The 27852-nt window shown below is 46.3% G+C and overlaps 1 protein-coding gene across 1 annotated transcript in view; it reads right to left on the reverse strand.

The window, feature by feature from the left end:
• PSTK (phosphoseryl-tRNA kinase) overlaps nt 1-26561 on the reverse strand; it is a gene marked incomplete at its 3' end in the record, with an annotated part of 31622 nt that extends 5061 nt beyond the window's left edge. Inside the window, exons 1-5 of the mRNA XM_082269126.1 lie at nt 26279-26561; nt 22065-22353; nt 19200-19398; nt 12799-12874; nt 3958-4051 (exon numbers count right to left, since the gene is read on the reverse strand). Coding sequence (XP_082125252.1) covers nt 3958-4051; nt 12799-12874; nt 19200-19398; nt 22065-22353; nt 26279-26503 — 883 coding nt within the window. The 5' untranslated portion in view covers nt 26504-26561. The remainder of the gene's footprint in view (nt 1-3957; nt 4052-12798; nt 12875-19199; nt 19399-22064; nt 22354-26278) is intronic.
• Nucleotides 26562-27852: the final 1291 nt, after the last annotated feature.

Raw genomic sequence — 27852 nt, forward strand, 5'->3', positions numbered from 1 at the left:
CCGTCAGTGCATTGATGGATGGATGGGACCCAGAGGGCTCCGCAGCCCCAGAGAGGGGATCAGGTGGGGAGATGTGCTCCAAAGACTCCATGTGTCACCAGGGGGACACTACATTAAAAAAATGTAAAAAACACTGCTAAGGGACAACCCCCACCGCTCTGGCAGCACCACCCGGTTGCCAGTCACAGAGCACCAATTCTTTCCTCCGCAGAGAGGGAGAGGACCCCACCAGGCTCACTACCCTGCAGAAACCAGGCACCAACCAGGAGAATCTGCACTGCACGAATGGCAATCAGGAAACAAAAAGGATCCAGGAGTCAGCACCAGGGGATGAGGGGCTATACTGTCCGCCGCTATTTTCAATGGCAAACCACCGCAAAATGCCCGCCGGACTACACAAACATGTGAAGCACACATGCTACAAGAAAATGGCAGCCCCGCGCAGCACCTCGAGGCTCCCAGGGACCCAGGAGGGATCCCTAGGCCTCTAGGACAAGCCAGGCAGGACGGGCGGCCCTGGCAGGAGCCCTCACTAGGTACAGCCCCCCCCCCCTGCACAGCTGATCGTCCGGTTGCCAGGGGCGCACCCTCCCCGCCCCAATCGCCAGCATAGTGCACAGCCCCAGCCTAAGTAGGGGGGGGGGGTTGGATGGGGGGACAGATGAAGGGGGTGCCTGACAGGAAGAAGGTTCACCGTCCCGGGGGGCCCACGGCAACCTCAAAACCCTCCAGGGGGGGGAGGGGAGACAGCTACTCACCATACCAGTAACCAGGCAGGCACCACTCCAGATAGAACCCCTCACCATCAGAATGGGGGGCTGACGGCCAGGAGGAACGCTGCATCTCGGCCTGGGACCTGGTCGTATGCGATCTTGCGAGACATTTAACTCGCTGGCCAGCCCCTGTCCGGTGGGGCTATGTCGCAACCGACCTATGTGACCCCCGCCTTCCCCTGCCTCATCTGTCTCATCAGATTCTAAATCTGATTCGGCCTCCGAACGTGGGTCACCCTGCTAGGTCTGCAACCACGCTCCCAGAATCCTCTGATAGCGAGGATGATTCCTCCATGTTTGCAACCGCGCACGAAACTGTGCTGGTGGAAGCACTGATTGTCTCTGTGCATGAGACCTTGAAGATGGAGGACGCAGCTGCGATGAAAGCACAGGTTCCCTTTGGCACTCACAAGCCATCCAGAGCAGCAAAAGGTGTTTCCTTTTCCCGCCTATTTTGACAGAATTGTCGCTAAAGTGTGGGGACGACCAAAGCGTCCCCTTGCAGTACCTAGGCGTTACCCCTATGAGGAGTCCCTTATTAAGAAGTGGACTGTTCCACTGGTGGTGGACCCTCTGGTTTCCAGATTAAACAAGGCAACCGTGATTCCGGTTGAAGAGTCCCCGGCCTTTAAGAATCCAGGTGACAGGAAGGTGGAGGCTGTGGCCCACAATATGTAAACTCCGGCTGGTTCGGCACTGAGGCTGGTATTCACCATTGCCCTGGTGTCGCAAACTCTGACCAATGAGCTAAGCTTTTACGCCATGACCTGAAGGGAGAACAGCTCCCCCCTGCCTTTGCTAAGCTGGCGGACCTGCTGGACCAGGGGCTGCAGTTTATCTGTGATGCCTCCTTTGGATGCGGCTCCCCTAGTGGCGCAGTTTTCTGTTTCGGGAGTGGTCCTTTGGTCCTTCGTGTTTTGGCACAAATACTGGTCTGTGGACCAGACTTTTAAAAAGGCCTTGACTGATCTTCCCTTTCAAGGAGATCGCCTGTTTGGAGTTACCCTGGATGACAAAATAAAAGGTCTCACAGGGGAGAAGAGTACCTTTCTTCCGCAGGCTACTAAGAGCAAGGAACCTCGTCGTAGACGTGGGCCTTCCTTCTTGGCTCATAAAAAGTTTTTTTCGTCCCTCAGGGTCGACTGACAAGGGATTGAAGCCTTTCAGGGCCTTTGGAGGATCCAAACGAACCTGGTCTGGCAAACCGTGCGGGCTTCTCCAGACCCGCGGACATGGCTCCTTCAGCATGAAGGTGTGCCCCCACCCATATCAGCGTTGGGGGGGGGGGGGGGGGGGGGGGTTGGTGTCTTTGCTGGTTTCTGGACCCATGGACTTCCCTGGTACAAGATAAGTGGGTCCACAAAGTCATTTGGACCAGCTACAAGATTGAGTTTCGCTCTTGTCCCCCAGCAAGGTTCTTTCCTTCCAACTTGCGTTTGTCCCCGGACCGCTTACAGGGTCCGTTTGGGGCAGTACAAGACCTGTTGCTGTTGTTCGAGGTAGTAGATGGGGACACTTGTTCTGCAGGGTCCATGTTGCAACAGGGGAACCCGTCAGCAAAAAAGTTGAGAATTTTTTTTTTTTTTTTTTTTTAAGAACGTCCCACCGTGCTACAGCGCCCACAAGAGGTCAGGCAGAGCGCACTGACGACCCCCAGCAGAGAGAGAGACCCCCAGACTCACCACCCTTCACCGAAGATGCACCAGGAAGGCCCAGAACGTCTGCACAGCACGTGTCTGCAGCGATCTCGATCCTCAGAGAAAGATCTGAGTGCCAGCACTAGGGTATAGGGAGGGGCTCCACCACCAGAAAAAAACACCTCTAAGAACTCCCAGAACATGGCCGCCAGTGATTCTCAATAGAAATCCACTGCAAAATGGCCATTGGGTGTACCAATATGGCTTCAGAATCTTGCAGAGAAAATTGCGCCCTGCGGAGCTACTGAGGGCCCTCCAGGGGACCTCCTATTCTCCTGGACGGGATCAACAGGAAAGGGGGCCTCGGGAGTGACAGGTAAACACCCGCCCCCACCGTTGGAAGGGGCCTGCGTCCACCCCAAAATCCACCGGGGAAGAGGGGGGAACATTTACTCACCATACCAGGAACAGGCGGGCACTATCTTCTGACAGAACCCTTCTCTGCCGAAGTGGGGGGGCTGTCAGCCAATAGGAACGCTGCGATTCCGGCCTAGAACCAGTCATATGCGACCTGGCAAGACGTTTAACTCGCGGGGCCAGTCCCCGTCTGGTGGGACTATGTCGTGGCCCGAACTAGCACGGAGCTGGGGTCTGCGCATGCTCCCTGGCCGGCTGGGGTGACCACTGGATCTATATAATCAAGCCCGTCACCCAGATCCGGCTTAGTTGCTTGTGGATCTCACAGGAAAAAAATCCGGAGAAAAAGCTAACTAGAAAAAAACTATCTAGAAAAAAAAAAAAAAAAAACTTTTGCCAGGCCCAGAGATCTCAGCAAGGAACTAAGTCCTTACTCCTGACTAGGCAGATTAAAACTGATATCCTATAGCAGGGAGAGGGGGTATACCCCCGGGGACTGCCCATAGGTGTAGCCAGAACTTTTGTTTCTGCCTAGTCTCCTACTCCTGTAGGGGGCAGTATAACAATACTGATATGAAGATCAGAGACTGCATCCATCAATGAACGATAGAGATATTCTACTGACTGGACCTCACGTTTTCATTCAATACCCCTGATTTATAGAAATATGTAGCCAATATACTCCAGCAAGGAACAAAGTAATTCATCTAACATCTGAGACCTAGCTGTCCACTCTGGGGGGAGCCAGGGGCAGGGGGTTTGGGAAAATCTTTTTCTTGGGCTAATGAAAAGCAGTAATTGGCCACAGGATCAAACTCTGCAATACTTCATCCCTAACCAAACATTGGCGTATAGTTCAACTATAAAGGCTGCTTCAAAGCCAGATCTATTCGTTTAATAAACTAATATAAATCAAAGTTCTTCAACTACCCCAGAGCTTTTTGCATGTATACCTCCATTGCTCTTACATTAGATACTGCTAGCAACTCTCTGCTGACATGAGGCCAATAAAACATTTTAAGATAAAGAAAATGGGATCCATGACAGCTGCTTTTGTAAATAATTAATTCATGATGAAAAGATGTCAAACTGGGAAAAGCTGCTGTGCTGTCATTGTACAACAATATTACCTTTCACTGTCTGCATCGCTTCTGAGATGAGCCGTCGTAGGCTTTGATCTGCCTGATGGATAAGACTGGCCGCACAGATTTCACGATCCCGTTCCTATTAACAGAGGATGGCAGATAATTGAATAATAGGAACTGCCAAGAAGTAAGGTACAAAATTCAGAGCAAGGGGTACACACATTAACATAATGGGTTATTCACACCAGATGTAGTTGTAAATGCAACCTTACATGTGCTGCCATGTGATTTTGCAGAAGCATTGTAATGCTTTTAATGCATTAACTGTAATTGGTTCATTGTAGCTGAAATTAGGCCATCGGCATGTCATTGTTTTGTATGAGCAGAGCGACTGTAGCTTCTTGCACAAATCTGTCATCCAGGCATAGGAATCCGCAGATTCCTGCCGCTGGAAATTGCAGGGTGTGCTACTGAATGTATCCTAATGGTGCTGTTCATTAAAGATGAAGGAATGGCTACGATAAACCTTCATTAAAATGTTGCCTCCCTATGGCTCTCTATTTTGCTGCATATATTATAGCAGAAATAGCTACGTAAATACCTTTTTTTTCCTCCAAATTCTCTATGCTGTCATGTAACCATATAGCTTTGGTTACTTAGTATAAATGTGCAGCTAAGGCAGAGTGAATTCTTTATTAGGGATGATCGAACGGTTCGGGTCGACCATCGGTTCGACCCGAACATTGGATGTTCGATATTCGGCCGAATACCGAACTTTTTGCGGCAAAAGTTCGGTATTCGGCCACCAGAACCGCCCAAAATGCACTGGGACAGGAACTGGGCTTTAAAAGCCCGTGATTGGCCCAGAAACGTCTGCAAAAGCCAATGAGGGGGCAGGAGTCTCCTAGGAACGTGATTGGAGTGACTACGGGGACCAGAGGCCAATCAGGAGTGAATACGCCCCACACTATATAAGATGGCCCCGCCTAACCCCTAGCACAGTTATCCAGAGCCTGTTGAAGAGAGTTGAAGCAGTTCTGTCTGACTCCTGCTTGCTACACTACATTTCCTATATATCGAGTGGTTCTAAAGCTCCATATAGCAGAATTGTATTTAGCTTACAGCCAGTGTAGTTAGATACAGCGATTGTGCTGGTTCTTAGAGTTGCAAAAAAAAAAAAAAAAAAAAACTTAAGGGACAGTGTCAGTCTTCTGCTGTATGGAGCTTTCTATTTAGTGGAAAGGGATATCTAGTGTAGTTAGGGAACTTTGTACTACATTAGTTAGATTTGAAAATTTAGTTTCTGTAGGGAAAGTGTGAGGGTTCTGTTTAGTGAGCACGTGGCACAGTGCTGCTCTATCACAGCAGGTATACGTGCTTGCTAGGCAGCAAAATACAGTGACAACTTAACGCCTGTTGTTCAAAGCGTTAGGTGCACTGTACAAAAGCCTTTGCAACTGTGCGTGACACGCAACTGCTGTGCTGTATCCAGCGACAACTGTGGGTCGCATAGCAGTGTGCATTTTTCACCGCACACAGTTGCCAACGCATCAGTGACAACCTAACGCCTGTTGTTCAAAGCGTTAGGTCCACTGTGCAAAAGGCTTTGCTACTGTGCGTGACACATCTGCTGTGCTGTATCCAGCGACAACTGTGGGTCGCATAGCAGTGTGCGTTTTTCACCGCACACAGTTGCCAACGCATCAGTGACAACCTAACGCCTGTTGTTTAAAGCGTTAGGTCCACTGTGCAAAAGGCTTTGCTACTGTGCGTGACACATCTGCTGTGCTGTATCCAGCGACAACTGTGGGTCGCATAGCAGTGTGCGTTTTTCACCGCACACAGTTGCCAACGCATCAGTGAGAAATATGCCTGGTAGACCAAGAAAAGGCATACGTGGCCCTGCTGCGGAAAGGGGCACAGCTTCTAGGGTGTCTAGAGGCAGGGGTGGACGTGGTGGTCAGTCCTCAGCCAGGCCACCATTTGGATTGTTCTCCGGCAGTGGCCAAGCTATACGTCCACAGTATGTACAGGAGGTGGTGGACTATATGAACAAACCCTCATCATCGGCATCATCTGCAACTACAGTGACCCAGGCAGAGAAAAGTGGTCAGTCTTCTGCAGTTGTCAGAACAAATACAGATGAGTCCATGTCCACCTCATGTCCTCCCTTAGACCCAATTTCAGACATGGCAGAGGAGTCAGCTGAGCTGTTTGACCACAGTGTCGGCCATCTACTCCAGCCTGATGCTCAGTCCTTTATGGAGTCTGATGTTGGGTCTGAGTTTGAGGAGGAGGCAGAGCAAACAAGAGGGGAGAGCAGACGGCCCGCTCCATCTAAGGCCGCACCTGTTGTCTCCCAGGCCAGGCCTGATGCTCAGTCTTTGATAGAATCAGATGTTGGGTCTGAGGTTGAGGAGGAGGCAGAGCAAACAAGAGGGGAGAGCAGACGGCCCGCTCCATCTAAGGCCGCACCTGTTGTCTCCCAGGCCAGGCCTGATGCTCAGTCTTTGATGGAGTCAGATGTTGGGTCTGAGGTTGAGGAGGAGGCAGAGCAAGCAAGAGGGGAGAGCAGACGGCCTACTCCATCTAAGGCCGCACCTGTTGTCTCCCGGGCCACTATACACACCTCATCTTGCTGGGCCTTTTTTGAGACATCCCATGCAGATAAAACAGTTGCGATCTGCAAGATTTGTAAGAAGGGTATAAAACGTGGCAAAAATGTCAACCACCTGGGTACAAGCTGCCTAAACAGGCATTTGACAACCCACCACTCGGCCCGTTGGCAGGAGCATTTAAAGAACCCACAAAAGGGCCAAAGATCGGTCAGTCGGCCTCCTAGTTCTCCTCGCGCTCCTCCTCATGCTCCATCTGCTCCACCTGCTCCACCTGCACATCAGTCTGTTCCTGGCCCTGCTATAGTCACTCGTCACCTGTTGGCAGCCTCCACTGGCAGGGATGATGATATAGCAGGCAGTGTCGCATCTACCTCCAGCACACCACCAGCTGTAACATCTAGACGCCAAATTTCGATTCCACACATGCTGGAACGAAAAAAAATGTATACTCCCCGCCACCCACATGCCCAGCGTCTAAACAGTAGTTTGGCTAAACTACTGGCTCTGCAACTATTACCATTTAACCTGGTAGAGTCTGCTCCCTTCCGTGACTTCGCAAAATGTGCAGTTCCACAGTGGCAGGTGCCAAGTCGGCATTACTTTTCCCGTAAGGCCCTGCCATCCCTATACCAACATGTGGAAGGCAATGTAGTGTCGTCCCTGGCCAAGTCAGTCAGCCATAAGATACACTTGACGGCTGACACTTGGTCAAGCAAACATGGGCAGGGACGGTACATTTCTGTCACTGCTGACTGGGTGACACTGCTTGCCAGTGGAAGGGATTGTAGCCAGGGCTCGGTGCTGCAGCCAGTGTTGCCCCCACGTCTGCAAACAGCTGGTGGTGTCGCTGATCCGGGTAGATCGATCACTTCTACCCCCTCCTGCTCCTCCTCCTCTACCTCCTCCATGCCCTCCTCTGCAGAATGGTCCTTTGAATATGATGAGGTACCACGTAAACGTTCAAAGGGCTATTCTATGTCTCAGGCCAAAAGGTGTCACGCAGTGCTGCAGCTTGTGTGTCTAGGGGACAGGCAGCACACTGCCCCTCAGATTCTTGGGGCTCTGCAGGCACAGGCCCAGAGGTGGTTGACACCACGCCAGCTGCAGCCAGGGATGGTGGTTACTGATAATGGGTCAAACCTCCTGGCCGCCCTTCGTCAGGGAAAGTTAACCCATGGGCCATGCCTGGCGCATGTCCTGAATCTCGTGGTACAGCGGTTTTTGAACTCGTACCCGGGAATGCAGGATGTGCTAAGGATGGCAAGAAGGGTGTGCAGTCACTTCAGGCGGTCGTACAGTGCCACTGCACGTTTGGCCGAAGTGCAGCGCGAGTTTCACCTGCCGGTACACCGCCTCATCTGTGACATGCCCACCCGCTGGAACTCCACCTTGGCTATGCTGCAGCGCCTGTACACGCAGCAGAGGGCCCTCAATGAATACCTATGCGAGTACGGCACCAGCACTGGCTCTGCGCGCCTGGGCTTCTTTTCACCACGGCAGTGGCTTTTGATTAAGGATGCATGCGCTGTCCTCTCGCCATTTGAGGAGGCCACAAGGATGGTCAGCCGGGACAGCGCATGCATCAGTGACACCCTACCGGTACTGTTTTTGTTGGAGCACACTCTGCGTGGCATTATGGACAGGGCACTGGAGGCAGAGCAGCAGGAGGAAGAGGAGGACTTCCTTGCCTCTCAAGGCCCCCTTTATCCTGAGAATCCTGACCCCATTATGCCTAGCTCCCAGAGGCCCGAGCAGGATCCAGGGGTGGAAGAGGAGGAGGAGGACGATTCTGCGGGAACTTTTGCAGGGTTTGAGGAGGAGGAGGAGGAAGACATGCGGCAATATGCAAGGCCTAGTTTGACTCCCTCGGGACACTTTGGAGTAGTACGTGGCTGGGAGGAGGAGGAGCCCGTTGAAGATAATGTCGTTATGAGTGACCCCGAGGAGTCAGCTTCTCAGGCCTTCGCTAATTTGCGACGCATGGGAAACATCATGCTCCAGAGCCTGCGAAAGGACCCCAGAATCAAGGCCATTAAAGAGACTAACCACTATTGGTTGGCCACCCTACTTGACCCCCGGTACAAGTGTAAAGTCTCTGAGCTTTTCCCATCCACCCAGAGAGTCCACAGGATCAAATCCCTTGAGGACAGTCTCAAGAGGAATCTGGTGAACATGTTCCCCGACTCCCGTAGGGTGCAGGGGCGGGGACAACCTACCATGGATTCTACTGGTGGTCACGAGAGGAGCGTTGGAGAAGGCGTGCGGTTGACGGATGCCTTTCGGTCTTTTTTTAGTCCTCACCGCCCAGGCCTCTCAGCTGCCACATCGCATCGACACCGTCTGCATCACATGGTGGACGATTACGTGAGGGCACAAAGTGACACAGAGGGCTTTTCATGTGACGAATCCGATCCACTGGCATACTGGGTCTTAAGATTAGACCACTGGCCAGAACTGGCCCAGTATGCCATGGAGTTGTTGGCCTGCCCTGCTTCCAGTGTCCTATCGGAACGGGCATTCAGCGCAGCAGGAGGATTCGTCACAGACCATCGAACTAGACTCTCCACCGACTCAGTCGACCGTTTGACATTCATTAAGATGAATCAGTCGTGGATATCAAGCTTTGATGCACCTGATGCAGACCTTGTAGACTAGGCTATCGTTGTGATGTGGCAGTTGAGCCTCAGTTTAAGCCTGGACCATGGTGCCACCCTCAAACCCTCCTCTCATTCTCTTTACGTTCACAGAACCTCATTTTGGTTATGAGAAAAACGACAATGTTTGCGCACCTGTTCCACAGGTGCACACCTTTACAATTTTTGGGCCTCCTTCAACGCCAGCTCTTTGGGGTTAAGGTGGGGAGGCTATGCTAAAACAAAAACGACAATGTTTGCGCACCTGTTCCACAGGGGCACACCTTTACAATTTTTGGGCCTCCTTCAACACCAGCTCTTTGGGGTTAAGGTGGGGAGGCTATGCTAAAACAAAAACTACAATGTTTGCGCACCTGTTCCACAGGTGCACACCTTTACAATTTTTGGGCCTCCTTCAACGCCAGCTCTTTGGGGTTAAGGTGGGGAGGCTATGCTAAAACAAAAACTACAATGTTTGCGCACCTGTTCCACAGGTGCACACCTTTACAATTTTTGGGCCTCCTTCAACGCCAGCTCTTTGGGGTTAAGGTGGGGAGGCTATGCTAAAACAAAAACGACAATGTTTGCGCACCTGTTCCACAGGGGCACACCTTTACAATTTTTGGGCCTCCTTCAACACCAGCTCTTTGGGGTTAAGGTGGGGAGGCTATGCTAAAACAAAAACTACAATGTTTGCGCACCTGTTCCACAGGTGCACACCTTTACAATTTTTGGGCCTCCTTCAACGCCAGCTCTTTGGGGTTAAGGTGGGGAGGCTATGCTAAAACAAAAACGACAATGTTTGCGCACCTGTTCCACAGGTGCACACCTTTACAATTTTTGGGCCTCCTTCAACACCAGCTCTTTGGGGTTAAGGTGGGGAGGCTATGCTAAAACAAAAACTACAATGTTTGCGCACCTGTTCCACAGGTGCACACCTTTACAATTTTTGGGCCTCCTTCAACGCCAGCTCTTTGGGGTTATGGTGGGGAGGCTATGCTAAAACAAAAACTACAATGTTTGCGCACCTGTTCCACAGGTGCACACCTTTACAATTTTTGGGCCTCCTTCAAAGCCAGCTCTTTGGGGTTATGGTGGGGAGGCTCCGCCAACACCAAAACTACCATGTTTGCGCACCTGTTCCACATGTGCACACCTTCATAATTTTTACGCCTTCTTCAACACCAGCTCTTTGGGCTTACAGTGGTATGGCTCCGCCAACACCCAAACAACAATTTTTGCGCACCTGTCACACAGATGCATATCATTGTAATTTTTTTCCTTACAAAGGCAATTATTGCTTTCATTACCAGCACTTTCATAGGGATATGGTGTCAAGGCATCGTCCGCACCACCAAATGCCCAATTTTTAAGCATCCTTTACTTCTATTCAAAGTCAAGAGACAACAGTATTCATCCAAAACATCTCTAATCTTGTTCACTCTGCACTACATTGTGGCCCCTACCCCTAACCCTCAATGTATCCGTGCATATATGTCTGTTTCTTGTGAGATTTCAAGTTAAAGTGCACCAAACACCATTTTACATGAAATAAAGTGCAATTACATACATCTTTGGACTTCTTGAAACATTTGGTAATAAAAGCCCCATTGTGGAAATACACCCGTTAATTATATGCACATTTAAAGAGACAGCACCTTTTTCCAAAAAAACCTCTAATCTTGTTCCCAGTGCACTGCATTATGTCCCCATCATACACATTGGCTGAGCCGTTGATTAGGAGCAAAAGAAAGGTGCGGTTAAGCAAAAAAGTCATTTTTGAAGGTTTGGTATGCTGTAATTCTGGTTCTGGACATGCTACAGAGCTGAAACTTCACAGGTACACCTTTTAGAACCCCCAGACACTAAATCCAAAGAAATCTCTTTTTTTTTTTAATTTTTTCAATAATTGGCTATCTATCAAAAACGACAATTTTTAAGAACTTTTTTTTGTGTGATTAATAGTCCCTGGGGCATGACCCAGAACCCTAGGCACTTTTTAGGGGCATTTATTGGGTTTTAGGGCTTAAAAATTGTGTTTTTTGATTACAGAAGTTCGGGTCCCATTGATTTCAATGGGGTTCTGAAATCCGAACCGAACTTTCGTGAAGTTCGGGTGTTCTGGTCGAACCGAACTTTTCAAAAGTTCGATCATCCCTATTCTTTATATATTTTTCACATACAATTCATAACATTGGGCAAAATATGTTCCATCTATATACAGTTTCCACTTCGCAATCAATGTTTGTATAAAAGAAAAAAGTTAAAGTAGGGGATCAGCAACTCGCTGTAAACGGTTAGATTGTGAACATCTCCCTGCTTTGCCGATTATTTCGCTCAGCCTCAGCCACTCTCATCTTCACTGGAGAGTGGAGTGCGGGAGGCAGCACAGTACTGGACAGAGGGCAGGAGGGGGAGCTGCCTCAGCTAACCTTTCAAGTTCAGCAGTAGGTGATTGGTTGCTGGGACTGCTCCGTGCCCTAGCAACTAATCACCAACTTGTTAATTTGATTAGTATCTCCGGCAGCTCCCGCACTCCACTCTGCTGTACATCCTCTGTCAGGTAGGAGAGTAAAGCCCCGTACACACGTACTGATCGTCAGCCGAACGATCGGCTGTCTTTTGTCCAGGGCTGTCCTGTCGGTTGAAAAGTGCAAAAGACTGCACACTAATTTTGTCGGCCAACAACAGCCGACTGCAGAAGTGATGTCATGTGATGGTTAACTTTCCGTGTGTTTTTTCTTCTCTGAGCATGCCCAGTCTTGCTAATCTGCTGTTTGTCGGCCGAATTCTGTACTGACTGGCGAACAATCGGCCGTTCTGGTGTTGGCCAACAAAAATTTGAATGCCTGCACAACAGATTCTGTTCGGCCGAAAAGTCGCAGTCGATTGTCGGAAGCAGCATACTAACAAGCCAACAATTGGCCGATCGTTCGGCGGCCGAATATTTACGGCCGACAAGCGCTACGTGTGTACGGGGCTTAACACCTACACACCGCTGTGTGTTTGTGAAGGGGGCAAACGGTACTACTATGGGAGACAAAGGAAACTGCTATGGGTGCCAGAGATAACCCCTGTTATAGTGAAACATAAGAAAATAGAATATCTGATTCTTGTTATAATTGTGATGGAGTCCATTACTAGAAATAGTAATGGTGGGAGTAAAATTGGTTTGTGTGATATTATAGTGAAGGTGAGAAATGGTCTTGTTAAATGGGGGGATGCATGAAGAAATGGGTGGATGTGGATAGAAAGGGGAAGAATAGTGGAATAGGGAAGTAAGGATGAGGGGGGTGAAGAATAAGGAGAAGAAAAAGGAAAGAGAGAGAAAGAAGCGGGCTAAAAAGGTATTTACATAGCACATTATGCAGAAATGTATGCAGGGCAATGGGGAGGCAACATTTTAAAATAGAGATATTGAAGCCTTTTCATTAGACCCCCAAGGCAGCCTATTTATTTTGACACCACAGAAAAAAAAAAAAAAAAAAAAACCACATGTACGATTTTTTTTTTTTAAACAGTGCACCACCAAGGTGTGCCATGTAAGTTCTCCCATCTCTAACCTATAACATTTTTCTTAGCATTAACGATGTAACTTATGTAGTATGATAATATATCCAAGTTAATTTACCTACCCTTTCCTCATTATCATTGTCTAGAGGTTGCACAGGGTTGTTCAGGGCTCGACTTAGCAAGTCATTGATTCGTGTACTAAAAAAAAAAAAAAAAAAAAAAAAACACAACATAATAGATACTTAGAATATTCAAAATCAACCCGCATTAAAACTGACCCCTTAAAGCGGACCTTTCACTAATGGTTTCTCAACCCTTTATTTACTAGCCTGCTCACCCTACATTAGGGATCGACCGTTTATCAGCAAAGCCGATATGCACTTTCCCCAATATATCGGAATCGCCCCCTGAAGTTACCGATATTGCCGATATTTTGGAAAGTGCTGTACCGGAGTGATACCTGCAGCTAGAGGCATCACCCCGGTTCCGGCATCCATAGCCGACGGTGGGCTGTCTTGTAATGACAACCGCTGCGGCTGAGAAGCCGCTCGCTGTCCTTACAAGGAGCAGGAGGGGACGCCCCCCCCCCTTCCGCGGCTCGCCTGGGTCTTCCGTCCCACCAGGAGACCTGGGCAACCAACCTGCACGGGCGCCGAAGACCCGATCAAAGCCGAATTCAGCTCCGATCGGGTCTCCATGCAAAAACCCGGAAGTGATGTCATGACATCACTTCCGGGTACTGGCGCCAGATTTAAAAAAATGACAGCATTTAACCACTTAAGCCCCGGAAGATTTTACCCCCTTCCTGACCAGGGGGTATTTTGCGATTCGGCACTGCGTGACTTTAACGGACAACTGCGTGGTCGTGCGACACTATCTAAACGAATTTGGCGTCCTTTTTTTCCCCACAAACAGAGCTTTCTTTTGGTGGTATTTGATCACCTGTGCGATTTTTTGATCATGCGCTATAAACAAAAAAAGAGCGTCAATTTTGCAAAAATAGCAATATTTTTCACATTTTTTTTTTATGAAATTCCCCCCCCAAAAAAATGTAAAAATCAAAATTTTTTAACATTTTCGGCCAATTTGTTTTATGCTACCTATGTTTGGTAAAAAAAAAAAAAAAAATCGCAAAAAGCGTATTTTGATTGGTTTGCGCAAAAGTTATCGCGTTTACTAACAAAGGGAAAGATTTTTGTCATTTTTGTTGTTTTTTTTTTTTTTAACGCGATTTTTTTTTTTGCGGTACTGCGACATTGCGGCGGACAGATCGGACCCTTGACTGACATTTTTGACACTTTTGGGGTTACCAGTGACATTTCTACAGTAATCAGTGCTATACATATGCACTGTTACTGTAAAAATACACTGGCAGTGAAGGGGTTAACTTTTTTTGAAAGGGAGGGGCTTTGAAACAGCGCATACTCAGACTGGTCTGAGGTAGTAAGCGGGGTGCCCCAGGGCTCAGTCCTGGGACCAACCTTGTTCAATTTATTCATAAACAGCATTGAGGAAGGGATCAGTAGTTCGTTATCAGTTTTTGCAGATGACACAAAATTGGCCAGGGCAATAACTGCACAGCATGAAGCAGATATCCTACAGAATGACCTGGACAAAATTACGGAGTGGGCAACGACATGGCAAATGAGGTTTAATGTGGAGAAGTGTAAGGTTTTGCACTTGGGGACCAAAAACATAAAAACACAATACACGTTAGGAGGGGAACCCTTGGGGGAATCAAAAATGGAGAAAGATTTGGGAGTCTTAGTTGATGATAGATTAGGCAACAGCATGCAATGCCAAGCGGCAGCTTCCAAAGCCAACAGAATATTAGCATGCATAAAGAAAGGGATGTATTCCAGAGATAAGACTATAATCCTTCCACTTTATAAAACTCTGGTCCGACCGCATCTGGAGTATTCTGTCCAGTTCTGGTCGCCAGTCCTCAGGAGGGATGTGTTGGAGCTGGAGAAAGTCCAGAGAAGGGCAACTAAACTGATTAGGGGGTTGGAGGACCTTACCTATGAAGAGCGGCTGCAATCGCTCGATTTATTTTCCCTGGAGAAAAGACGTCTGAGAGGGGACATGATAGCAATTTATAAATATCTTAATGGGGATCTCAGCTTAGAAGAAAAGCTGTTCATTCGAAGGAATTACATGAGGACTCGAGGACATACAATGCGATTAGAGGAGAAGCGTTTTAACCTCAGGCAACGTGGGGGGTTCTTTACTGTTAGGGCTACAAGATTGTGGAATTGTCTACCACAAGAGGTGGTTTCTGCGGGTAGTATGGTGACTTTCAAAAGACTCTTAGACTTACATCTCAAGGATCAGGAGATTGAGGGCTATGTTAGATGATTACAGTCACACACACCTACACAGGTTGAACTGGATGGACTATTGTCTTTATTCAACCTCGCCTACTATGTAACTATGTGTGTGTCCCTAGTGGCGTGCTTTATACTGTGATTGGCTGTGGCTTCAGATGTATGAACAGTGATCAACGGTTCTACATAGTAGAACCGTATGATCATCCTTCATACACAGGGGAGAATGACAGGCAGCTTGTTTACACAAGCCGCCTGACTTTCTCCCTCTCCCCCGACGATCGCAGAGTGACCGGCGGACATCGGGTCCGCCAGTCACACGCGCCGGGGGGGGGGGGGTGCGTGACCGAGCGGGAGCGCGCCTCCGGCGGCGCGCGCTCGCTCCCTAGACCCTCACAAGCTAGCGACGTAGACCTACGTCGCTTTGCCTGTGAGGGGCTGACTGCCGACGTAGATCTGCGTTAGGCAGTCAGCAAATGGTTAAAACACCCAAACTTGGCGTTTTGGATGCTTTTAAGTGCCGAGGAGGGGTTTGGGGTCTTTTAGACCCCCAGATCCCTCCACAAGAGTACCTGTCAAGTTAAAAAAAAAGAAAAAAAAATGTACGAAAATATCAGCTGATACTGATACGCGATGACCAAAATATCAGTATCGGCAATGAAAAAACGATATCGGTCGATCCCTACCCCACATGTATAACTCCCAGCACTGAGTAGGAGTGTGAGATGTTGAACTCTCAAGTTTCCCAAGAGCCTGCAGGAAGGCACTGAGAGGTCTATTGTGGGGGTCTGAAGTTGTTCTTTTTTTTTTTTTTTTTTTTTATGTTTAGTTAGCAATCTTTAGGAGGGTGACATGGAGGTAATAAATAGGTTAGGGCAATTTTAGTGAAAGGTCCCCTTTAACAAAATCCATTTTCCAAGAACAGCCCTGAAGCACCACTTCACCCACTAGATGACGCTGTTCATGTACCAAGTATATAAATCTGCAACACTAGAGACACTATAATGCTGGAATTCACATAACTCGTATTTTTTATTTTGTTATACATAAATTAGTATTTAGAGACTTTAGTTCTGATTTTAATAGTGCAACATAACTACACCTGTTAAAAGCAACAGCAAAACATGAACACAACTCTAGTGGACTGAAAAGAAAAACATGCTGTAGTTACAGCTTTGCATTACTCCCAGTGATATTTTAAAATTCAGGTATGGACATTTTTTCATAATTGCAAAGGTCCAGCTTGGAACAAATCTAAGTATGCATGTTCCATACCTGGCCGATATTGCCCTGTTGCTTAGTAAACACAGGAGGTCACCCACTCAGCACAGGCGCTGTTCAGATAACACACTGCTTTTTCCAATGAATGCAAAGCATTCTCTGATTGGATGAAGCAGAGAGGCGGGATGGTGATGTAAAGACGAAAGGGTGACCCCCTGTGCTCACTAAGCAGCTGCTCAGCACAAAACCTGGAAGCTAGCAGAGATCAGTGTAGTAGCAGTGCCTACTACAGTGATTTCCAGCTTCCAAAAGGAATCATCCAGGTATGGAATATGCATACTTACATTCGTCCAAGCTGAACCTATATAACTAGGCAAAAATATCTATACCTGGAATTCAGCTTTAAAGTCAATGATACTCAGATATATCAGATTAGTATCTGCATTCTATTACTGACCAGCAAATAGAAGTTTTAGTCCGGATACCTTCCTTTAAAGCTTTGCCCAGTACAGATCAGTAAAGTAGTGCACAAATACTTATCTTTTATGTTGCTAGCAATGGATACAATTGTAGACACCCTGGTATTTTTACATTGTCAAATAGGATAATAATAATGAGCAGGACAGTACAGAGCGGTATCTTTGTCACCATTTTCTAGCCCTTTGATAGAGTTCTCCAGGCAAACCCTTATGACTTAACTTTAAAAATAATAAAATATAGAGAAAAGCATTTCCTTTATTGTTTTTAAATAGGCAGAAGTACTTGTTGAAGCGATCAGGAGTACATGTATCAGCAACTGAGAAGCTCTGCCATATAGAAGTGTAGATCTCTATGGATGAATGGATAAGCTGTATCAAGGAGGGGGGGGGGGGGTGTATGAACATGAGACATCTGAGAAAATTTTGGCACACTTTGCTTTGTTCCTCTTTGTGTTTGTTTTATGAATGCTCCATATGTCCACCAGAGATTAATCACTATAGTTTTCTATATGATCAAGAAATAGGATGCAGATTGGCCCTAAAAAGAGTGGGGATGAAAGACATAGCAAAAATCTTCAAAGTTCTGATATGTAATATGCATACATACACTATATTGCCAAAAATATTGGGACGCCTGCATTTACACACACACACACAACACACACAACACACACACATGAACTTTAATGGCATCCGGTCCGTAGGGTTCAATATTGAGTTGGCCCATCCTTTGCAGCTATAACACCTTCAACTCTTCTGGGAAGGCTGTTCGCAAGGATTGTGTCTATGGGAATGTTTGACCATTCTTCCAGAAGCACATTTGTGAGGTCAGACACTGATGTTGGAGAGAAGGCCTGGCTTGCAGTCTCCGCTCTAATTTATCCCAAAGGTGTTCTATCGGGTTGACTCTGTCCAGTCAAGTTCCTCCATCCCAAACTCATCTCACGGAGCACTGTTCAATCCATCATGGAAAGAGTGTGACACAACTGTAAACCTACCAAGACATGGCCGTCCACCTAAACGGACAGGCTGGGCAAGGACAGCATTAATGAGAGAAGCAGCCAAGAGGCCCATTGTAACTCTGGAGGAGCTGCAGAGCTTCACATTTCAGGTGGGAGAATCTGTACGCAGGACAACTACTAGTAGTGCAGTCCAGAAATCTGGCCTTTTAAGAAGAGTGGCAAGAAGAAAGTCATTGGTGAAAGAAAGCCACAAGAAGTCTTGTTTGCGAGAACCTAAGTGGGGGACACAGCAAACAGGTGGAAGAAGGTGCTCTGGTCAGATGAGACCAAAACTTTTTGGCCTAAAAGCAAAACGTTGTGTGGTTGAAAACGAACACTGCACACCACCCCGAACACACCATCCTCACCGTGAAACATGGTGGTGGCAGCATTATGATGTGGGGATGCTTTTTTTCAGCAGGGACAAGGAAGCTGGTCAGAGTTGATGGATGGAGCCAAATACAGGGGCAATCTTAGAAGAAAACCTGTTAAGAGTCTGTAAAAGACTTGAGGGAGGGCTGAATACAAATGCACACTACACTTCTCATATAATTACTGTTTGTAAAAAATTCTGAAAGCCATTTATCATTTTCCTTCCACTTCACAATTATGTGCCACTTTGTGTTGGTCTATAACATGGGTGTCCAACCTTTTGGCTTCTCTGGGCCACATTGAGTGTAGAGAAATTTTCTCGGGCCGCATATAAAATATATACTATAGTTAAGGTATATAAGTAATAAAACGCTGCCGCACTCCCTTTCCGCGCTGCCGCGCCCCCCTCCCGCACTAATTTAACACAACTAGAGGATGATCAAATGAAATAGAAGAAGTACACCTCTGTATACTGATTCCGAGAGATATTAAAGGAACACTCTAACCACCATGACCACTTCAGTGATCTGAAGTGGTCCTGCTGGTAGGAGTCAGAAACGCTGCACATGCTCGCCTCCCACCCCCCTCCTCCCTCCCCTCCGAGGCAGCCTCTGCATACCGTTAGTTGGAAGCCACTGTGGCCGTGCCCCTGACCCAACTTCCTTCCTCCCCAGCAAAAAAAATAAATTGTCAGGGGCTAGTGGGCCGCATTGCCTGAGGTTCCGGGCCGCAGGTTGGACATGCCTGGTCTATAACATAAAATCCCCAAAAAATACATTTACATTTTTGGTTGTTAAATAACAAAATGTGGAAAATCTCAAGGGGTATGAATACTTTTTACAATACTCTGCATTGGATGGGGGCACTGGTCACTGCATTGGATGGGGGCACTGGTCACTCTGCATTGGATGGGGGCACTGGTCACTCTGCATTGGATGTGCAGAATATCGGGCCTAATCGGCCGATACCGATACTTTGTGACCAAAATATCGGTATCGGCCCTGGAAAACCAAAATGGTCTATCCCTAATATATATATAAAATTATTCAGAGTACATACATATGCAGTGATACGGTCTATGTCACATACAGGAACCTACATAGCAAGTGCTTTCCATCCTTACTCATCTACTATGCCTCCTCCAGAGCTGTCCAGGAAAAGACTGTTCTCTTCCCAGGTGTTCTTCTCAGGATTGGGCTTCTCGATTTTCCTCTCCATCAGCAGGATTGTCTTATCCAATACAGGGTGTTGTCTGTCTTTATTCCTCTGCAAGCAGTTTTCAGTTGAGCACTGCAGATACAACTGACAGAATCCCAGAGAATCTGAGAAAGATGAAACAATGATGAATACACAAGCAGAGCAGTGCATTTTTCCTAATATTAGCATGTTGTATTCCTAGCTAAAACATGTTTAGTTCAGGACAGAGCAGGAAACCTCTATTAGGATCTCACTGATGTCAGGGGCTCAGCTAGTTAGATTCACCAGACAAGAAATCTATATACACACACAGTTATATATATAATATATATATATGTATATACATACATACATACATACATACATACACACACACACGTTAGCCCTTTTATTTCTGTCTTTGTCCCCGTTTCAGATTCTCCCTCATTTCTAAACTAGTAACACCTTTTTTTTATTGTGATGGCAAATCTCCCAAACAGAGCCCCAAATTGCATTGAAAACCCAACAGAAGATCTAATCCTTCCCCACTCTTCCCCCATTTTAAACCCAAATTATGGGTATTCCCATAGAAGGAGTGTGACAGTGTTCACCGTCACTGGAATTTAAGGACAGATGGGTGATGGTTTGGATTGCTTCATATTTGTCAGCAAGGTCTCCATGTAGAAATATTGAGATTTGTTCCCATTTGCCATGAGGTCTTTGGCCAGGAAGTACAACTCCTAATAAGGTCATTCCAGGAAGTTAAATGAGGAGACTGTCTAACAATGTTGCTTTTGTCTGAGGTGGCTTTCCATTCACCTATTGTCAGGTGTGCTAATGAACTCACCTGTTGTCTGCTAAGGGATGTATTGACACTCAGAGTAATGTGTATTAGGGGGGCTCGTTATGGAACCATTGTTCCGTGTCTGGCTATTGTTTACATTGATTGCCCCCTGGAGGCTTCTGTCTCATTACACATCACAGTCCTTAACCAATCCCTGCTGACTCATTTTCAAGTCCTCATTTGCATGGCTAAGGAGGACCTGAAGGAGAACGGCATGTACTGTGCAATTGACCAATGGGAAAGCGGTTGTTGGGGGCAGGATGTTCCAAATTCTGTATAAAAGTGTGCTTCCAATAAATTGTCTTCCTGTTTGAACTTACATACAGCCTGCTTGGTGTTTGTTCTAATGGATTCCGAACGGCACATAGCTGTAGTTCGGATCCCGGATCCTTGGTTGACCGAACCATCAGACGTTGCAATCTGCAAGCTGACTCACTAGAAACAGAGGAGTTTCGGGAGAGCGGAAGCGAGCGAGCAAGGGTCTCGTTACAAGGAGGTACAGTCAGCACAGACGCGCACCCCCTCAAACTGAGTGATATATCACTATTATGGATAAACAATCAGTGCTGCTTGCTCATTCATATTATTAAAAGATTACTTGAAGTTGCGGCTCTGTGTAACATACCGGCCGGTGCACTTTGTGAAGTAAAAGCAGCTGCAGATAGATTACACAGAGCCCCAGTTTTACTTTTACTATTACGATTGATCTAGCAGAGCTGATCTTCATTCATAATTGTGACAGATCACTTAGAGCTGTGGCGCTGTGTCTATCAGCAGCCGCATCTAAACATACATAGCGTAGCCAATGGATAACACAGAGCTGCAGCACTGTGTTAGCTTTTACTTTTATGAATGAACGATCAGCGATGATGGGACCAGTGTAGTGTATAACATTGCATGCCAGCACAGTTGTTCATTCATAAAACTCAAAGATCACTCAGTGCTGCAGTTCTGTGTGATCCATCAGTAAGGCTCTGTAGGTTTAGATTCAGCTGCTGATAGACACACAGCCCTGCAACTGGGAAAGGCAGTGCTAGTCTCCAGAGCTGTCCCTGCTGGCAGAGACCAGAGCTGTCAATCACAAATCTGTCTCCTTCCTAGAGGCATTGTCAGATGGGGTAGGGAAACCTGTCCAACCACGCTGCTTAGAATCTAAAGGGACAGATTTGAATAGGACCAAGTCTAAATTAACCTGGTCCCCTACGGAGGTAAATGCCATTAAACTAAATTTTAATGAAAAGTCTTCTTTAAGACTTCCTAAAAATCTCAATAAAACCTTCATTGGCCATATTCCCAATTCCCAACCTGAACCCAACCAATCCACTGCCTGATAAATTTAGATGGAGAAGCTCCGAGGCCATATTTCCTCTGTCCATACCAAGGACTTGAGTTGAAAGTGAATAAATCTAATGGCACTCTTCTATCAGAATGAGACCTTCTTTTCAATCCTAATTCCCACTCCGAATCTCACCAATCCACTGTTTGCAGAATTAAGACAGAGACGCTTCAATGCTCTATAACCTCCGAATATACCAGGGACATGGGCTGAAAGTGAATAATCCTAAATCTATCCTTGTTCTTGAATGAGACCTTCTCTTCAAACTCAATTTCCACTCCATATCTCCCCAATCCAGTGTCTGCAGAGTTTAAATGGAGAAGCTCTGAGGCTCCATACCCTCTGTTCAAACCTGGGACACCAGCTGAAAGTGAATAAACCTAAGATTATCCTTGTTTGGGGATCACATCTTCTCTTCTATCCTATTTCCCACCTGGAATCCCACCAGTCTACTATCTGCAGAGTTTGGACAGAGTAGCTTTAGGGCCTCCTGACCCCTTTCTATACCAGGGACAAAAGCTCAAAGCAAACAAACGTAAAGCACCCTTGTATTGGATGTGTGACCAAGCTATAGAGATTGTGAGGATAGAATGTCTAATCTGGAAAGTCAATAATGAATGGAAAGTACTTACACTTCCGTGCCAGCTGATATACCTCATACCGCATGCTCTGATAATAGAAATTATCATCTAGTATGAAGTACAAAGGAAAATGTACCGGATTAATACAAAAATGCTGGAACTCCAAGTTCGAACTTGAGGCAGAGATTAAGCCTTGACATGCCAGGCATTGGCAAAACCGTTTCCACAAACTGTCTTTGATGTCACTGGGGGCTTGTAGAAGAGAGGAGCTGGACACGGACACTATAAGATGTTCCAGGCACTGCAGGAGTTGCTGGCGGTACTGTTTCCACAGGGAATGCTGCAAAACAGGGCACAAGATACAAGGCATTTAATACATATATAGTGTGAGCTGCACAGCTATGCACTAAGAAAAAAGTTACAACTTACTTTACAAGTGATTGTAAAGGTGTTTTTTTGTTTGTTTAGTAATAAACATGTCATAATTACCTGCCCTTTGCAAGGGTTTTGCACAAAGCAACACCGAGTCTCCTCTTCTCAGGTCCCCTGTTGGTGCTCTCAGCTCCTTCTCCCTTCTGAATGCCCCTATAGCAAGTCGCTTGCCATGGGGGGCACTCATGCATACTTAATCCCGAGCTGGACTGTGTGCGTTCATCGACACACACAGCGCAGCCTGGCCCCACCCCTGTTCCCTCCCCACAAGATTTGATTGATAGCAGCAGGAGCCAATTTTTTGCTAAACAAATGAACAAAGACCGGAAAATGTGAAAAAAAAAAGTTTCTTCGTTTCTGTTAACCACTTAAGCCCTGGAGGTTTTGGCTGCTCAAAGACCAGGGCCTATTTTGGGATTCGGCACTGCGTGATTTTAACAGACAATTGCGCGGTCGTGCGAAGCTGTACCTAAATGAAATTGATGTCCTTTATTTCCCACAAACAGAGCTTTCTTTTGGTGGTATTTGATCACCTGTGCGATTTCTATTTTTTGCGCTATAAACAAAAAAAAAATCTACAATTTAGAAAAAAATAATATTTTTCACATTTTTTTTATATGAAATTCTCAAAAAAAAAATGTAAAAATCTAAATTTTTTGACACGTCACGCTACAACCAAAAACGTAAATGTATTTTATTGGGATTTTTTGTGATAGACCAACACAGAGGCACATAATTGTGAAGTGGAAGGAAAATGATAAATGGTTTTCAAAGTTTTTGACAAATAAATATCTGAAAATTGGCGTTGATTTGTAATCAGCCACCCTGAGTCAATACTTTGTAGAACCACCTTTCACTGCAATTACAGCTGCAGGTCATTTTGGGAATGTCTCTACCAGATTTGCACATCTAGAGAGAGTGAAATATTTGCCCATTCTTCTTTGCAAAATAACTAAAGCTCTGTCAGATTGGATGGAGAGCGTCTGTGAACAGCAATTCTAAAGTCTTTTCTTGGATTTAGGTCTGGCCTTTGACTAGACCATTCTAACACATGAATATGCTTTGATCTAAACCATTCCATTGTAGCCCTGGCTGTATTTTTAGGGCCGTTGTCCTGCTAGGAGATGAACCACCACCCCAGTCTCAAGTCTTTTGCAGACTCTAACAGGTTTTCTTCTAAGATTGCCCTGTATTTGGCTCCATCCATCTTCCCATCAACTCTGACCAGCTTCCCTGTCCTTGTGGAAGAAAAGCATTCCCACAACATAATGCTGCCGCCACCATGTTTCACAGTGGGGATGGTGGGTTCAGGGTGATGTGCAGTGTTAGTTTTCCCCCACACATAGCATTTTGCTTTTAGGACAAAAAGTTCAATTTTGGTCTCATCTGACCACAGCACCTTCTTCCACGTGTTTGCTGTGTCCCCCCTACATGGCTTCTTGAAAATTACAAACTGAACTTTTTATGGCTTTCATTCAACAATGGTTCATTCACCTGAGCTGTGGATCTGTGCAGCTCCTCCTAAGTTATCATGGCCCTCTTGGCTGCTTCTCTGATTAATGCTCTCCTTGCCTGGCCTGTCAGTTTAGGTGGACGGACATGTCTCGGTAGGCTTGCAGTTGTGCCATACTCTTTCATTTTAAGATGTTGGATTGAACAGTGCTCCGTGAGATGTTCAAAGCTTGGGCTATTTTTTTTTTTTTTTTTTTTTATAACCCAACCTTGCTTTAAACTTTTCCACAACTTTATCCCTGACCTGTCTGGTGTGTTCCTTGGCCTACATGATGCTGTTTGTTCACCAAGGTTCTCTAACAAACCACTGAGGGCTTCACAGAACATATGTATTCATACTGAGAATAAATTACACACAGATGGACTCTATTTACTACTTAGGTGACCTCTGAAGGCAATTGGCTCCACTAGAGTTTAGTTAGGGGTATCAAAGTAAAGGGGGCTGAACACAATTGCCCGCCGCACTTTTCACATATTTATTTGTAAAAAAAATTTGAAAGCCATTTATCATTTTCCTTCCACTTCACAATTATGTCCCACTTTGTGTTAGTCTATCACATAAAATACATTTACATTTTTGGTTGTAACATGACAAAATTTCAAGGGGTATGAATACTTTTTCAAGGCACTGTATATGGCATTATCCAACTTTAGTCAGAGCTGCACAGTTTTTTTTTTTTTTTTTTATCTACAGGTGCCTCTTAAGCGCTGTTCACACCAGATGCGTGTTGCCCAATGCACAGACAAGGTTGATGTGGCGTGTGCTGGAAAAAAGGATGGCATGCAGTACATGGATAGCATGGCGTGACACAATCCACCACATCGCACCGTGCTGTAGCCAATAGAACTTAATGGGAAAAAAAAGGGTTACAGTGCAATGTGTCGTTTACAGCTCATCTGCACAGCAGTCTTTACATCCCTCAGCTGCAGGACTGAACGAGTCCTAAGGGTTCCGTTACATTTGTGGCACCCCCTGCCACCCCTCTAAAAAGGTAGCTAGCTTTTCAGGACGGGAGCTGGAAGGCGATATTTCACCTCCTCAGAGACATATTTTTTAACCCTTAAAGAGGTTGTAAACCTCAGAATTTTTTTTTTTTTTCAAAATGTACACCTGAAAGACAAACACATAATGAGCTAGTATGCATCGCATACTAGCTCATTATGATATACTTACCTTAGAACGAAGCACCGACCGCTCACTTCTCCCATGGGTGATATGTTCTGTCATCCTTCTTCCGGGTTCGCGGCATCCAGCCATCTGATTGGCCGGACCTGCGATTATGTCACTCCCGCACGGGAGCCGACGGTCACGGCGAGGGGCTCTGAAGGAACGGCACCAACGGCCGTTTGTTCAGAGCGAATGCGCCAGTGACGTCACTGGCTGCATGTAAGGTAAATATCTCCTAAACGGTACATGTTTAGAAGATATTTACAGTACCTATAGGTAAGCCTTTTCATAGGCTTACCTATAGGTACAACTTGCAGAGGAGGGTTTACTTCCTGTACTATTGCCTGATAGGTCATGGCCTGGCCACCAGGATGCAACATGGGGTATTATTTATGCCGTGACATGTGTGCAACTTCCTCTGGCTGCTGTGTTGGGTTTAGGGAAGGAGCCCTAAAGCAGCTAAAGACTGCTAAGAAAAGCCTTTCCTTTTGCTGGCCGATGCAGTGGGACAGTATACAACCGCTTTAAGTACTATAGTTTGTTGCCAAACGTGCACAATTTTAAAGCATGACATGTTGGGTATCTTTTTACTTGGCGTAACATAATCTTTCACATTATCCAAAAAAAATTGCGTTAACTTTACTGTTTTTTTTTTTTGTTTTTTTTTTTTAATTCATTAAAATGTATTTTTTCCCCCAAAAAATGCGTTTGAAAGACCGCTGCGCAAATACAGTGTGACATAAAATATTATACCGACCAATATTTTATTCTCTAGGGTCTGTGTTAAAAAAATATATTAATAATGTTTGGGAATTCTAAGTAATTTTCTAGCAAAAAAAAAAAAATGATGATTTTTACTTGTAAACGTCAGAAAAAGGCTTAGTCCTAAAGAAATTAAACAGAGAAATATAAAAATATACTGATATGAATTGTTAGTAAATACAAGCTAATTAATAACACATTACGGTTTTCGCCTAACACTACTCAACGTTCCCCAGCAATTTGTGCACATTGCCCACAACAGTTGGCTACACAGACTCATACTGAGTTAGCAAACGCCATCTTTAGTGAGGGAAGAAGCAAGTGACTGTTTCATAAGCCCTGATTGGCTGACAGGCTGAAGTATAGCTTTTTTATTGGTCAGTTCACTTACTTCTCTTCCGCCCGGTTCCGAAGACTGGCAGGAAACCCCGCGAGACTCGCAGAGCGATTCTCCTTCAAAAGCATCCTCTGCAATGATCTCGTCATACGACAATAAGACAGTAGTGTACGGGCTCTCCTTCTGTTTCATTGCGGCTGCCAAGGTAGACTTCCCAGCCCCGGGCAGCCCGCACAATATACACAGCCCCATTGGCCAGTTACTCTCTCGCTTGCTCATGCTAACGCTCTGTTCCTGTAGTGCGCGTGCGCCGGAAAGATGATTGGCATTTCTGCGGGCTATTGGCCTAGCTCAGCCATGCCCACACGGCGAGAGGGGCCGGCCTGTCGCTATGGTGACGCGCCCGGTCCAGCTAATGGGATAGCGGGAAAGTATGGTAGCCGCCTACGTAGGCATGAAGTAAGATTAGATTTGTGATGTAGGCTTCCTGTTGTGGTCCTAAGTCAGGCTCCGGTCCCCAAAGTGCCCCCTGAAACCTGAAAAGATACCTGGCAGATTCTGCCAATAAATCTGCCCTCCTTCAACTTCCTTCAATAGGGTGACAACGGTCTTTTTACAGCAGTGAAATTGCTTCAGGGTTGTCACCTATAACAGCAAAGGTGTGTGAGCAGAGAAGGGGTGGGTGAGGTGATCTGCTGTTGTCACTTATTGATAATAACCATCCTCCACGCTGCCTGAACGCGGTTTGGCACAGCAAGCTCCACCCACTGGCCTTGTGACCGCAGCCCATCGCCTGCACCGTGCACACTGTCTGCGCATGACGGTGAGTATGTCTCTTTTATATAAAAAAAAAAAAAAAAACAATCAGATAACGGCATACAGCTAAAAGCCTAGAGTCACATATGTGCGGGTCCGGAATGTGCGATTAATTGCCCAATCTGCAGGAAAAACGGGCGCACGGGGGTGCCATGAATTCTAAACGGCAGTCCCGGAAACATCTGCAAAACACTTGCATTTTCATGCACATTAAACCGCACCAGGGGGCAATTAAAAAAAAAAAAAGGGGAATGAGACCTTAAAGCAGCGATGGCGAACCTTGGCACCCCAGATGTTTTGGAACTACATTTCCCATGATGCTCAACTACACTGCAGAATGCATGAGCATCATGGGGAATGTAGTTCCAAAACATCTGGGGTGCCAAGGTTCGCCATCACTGCCTTAAACCCAGGAGCCTGCATTCACTGTATCTTGTCTCCCACAGTATACAGAACATGGAAATGTATTCGTTTTAGTAAATATAAACTGCTAAATACCTTTTCTCATCAGCAGTATATAGCAGTCTTGTGACGTCTGTCAGTGTCCAGCCAAGCACTGGTTAAAGCTTGTAGGAGGAGATTTCTGACTGTCCTATCAGACTGCAGGACCCCTGACCCTCGGGATGGGTCTAGCAGTACACACCAAACTGAGCATGTGCAGCCTGACTCCATAGATTGTGTTATCAGGAGATGGTTTGGGGACAGTGGAAGAAGGGTAGGATCAGAGAAGACAGGATTAAACAGCCTTTTTGTGGAGGATTAACCCCTTAGGTTCCACAGTGAGTATAACCCGCATGCTTTACTGCATATAC

The sequence above is a fragment of the Pelophylax lessonae genome, assembly GCF_965119305.1.
Source record: "Pelophylax lessonae genome assembly, chromosome: 9".
NCBI lineage: Eukaryota > Metazoa > Chordata > Amphibia > Anura > Ranidae > Pelophylax > Pelophylax lessonae.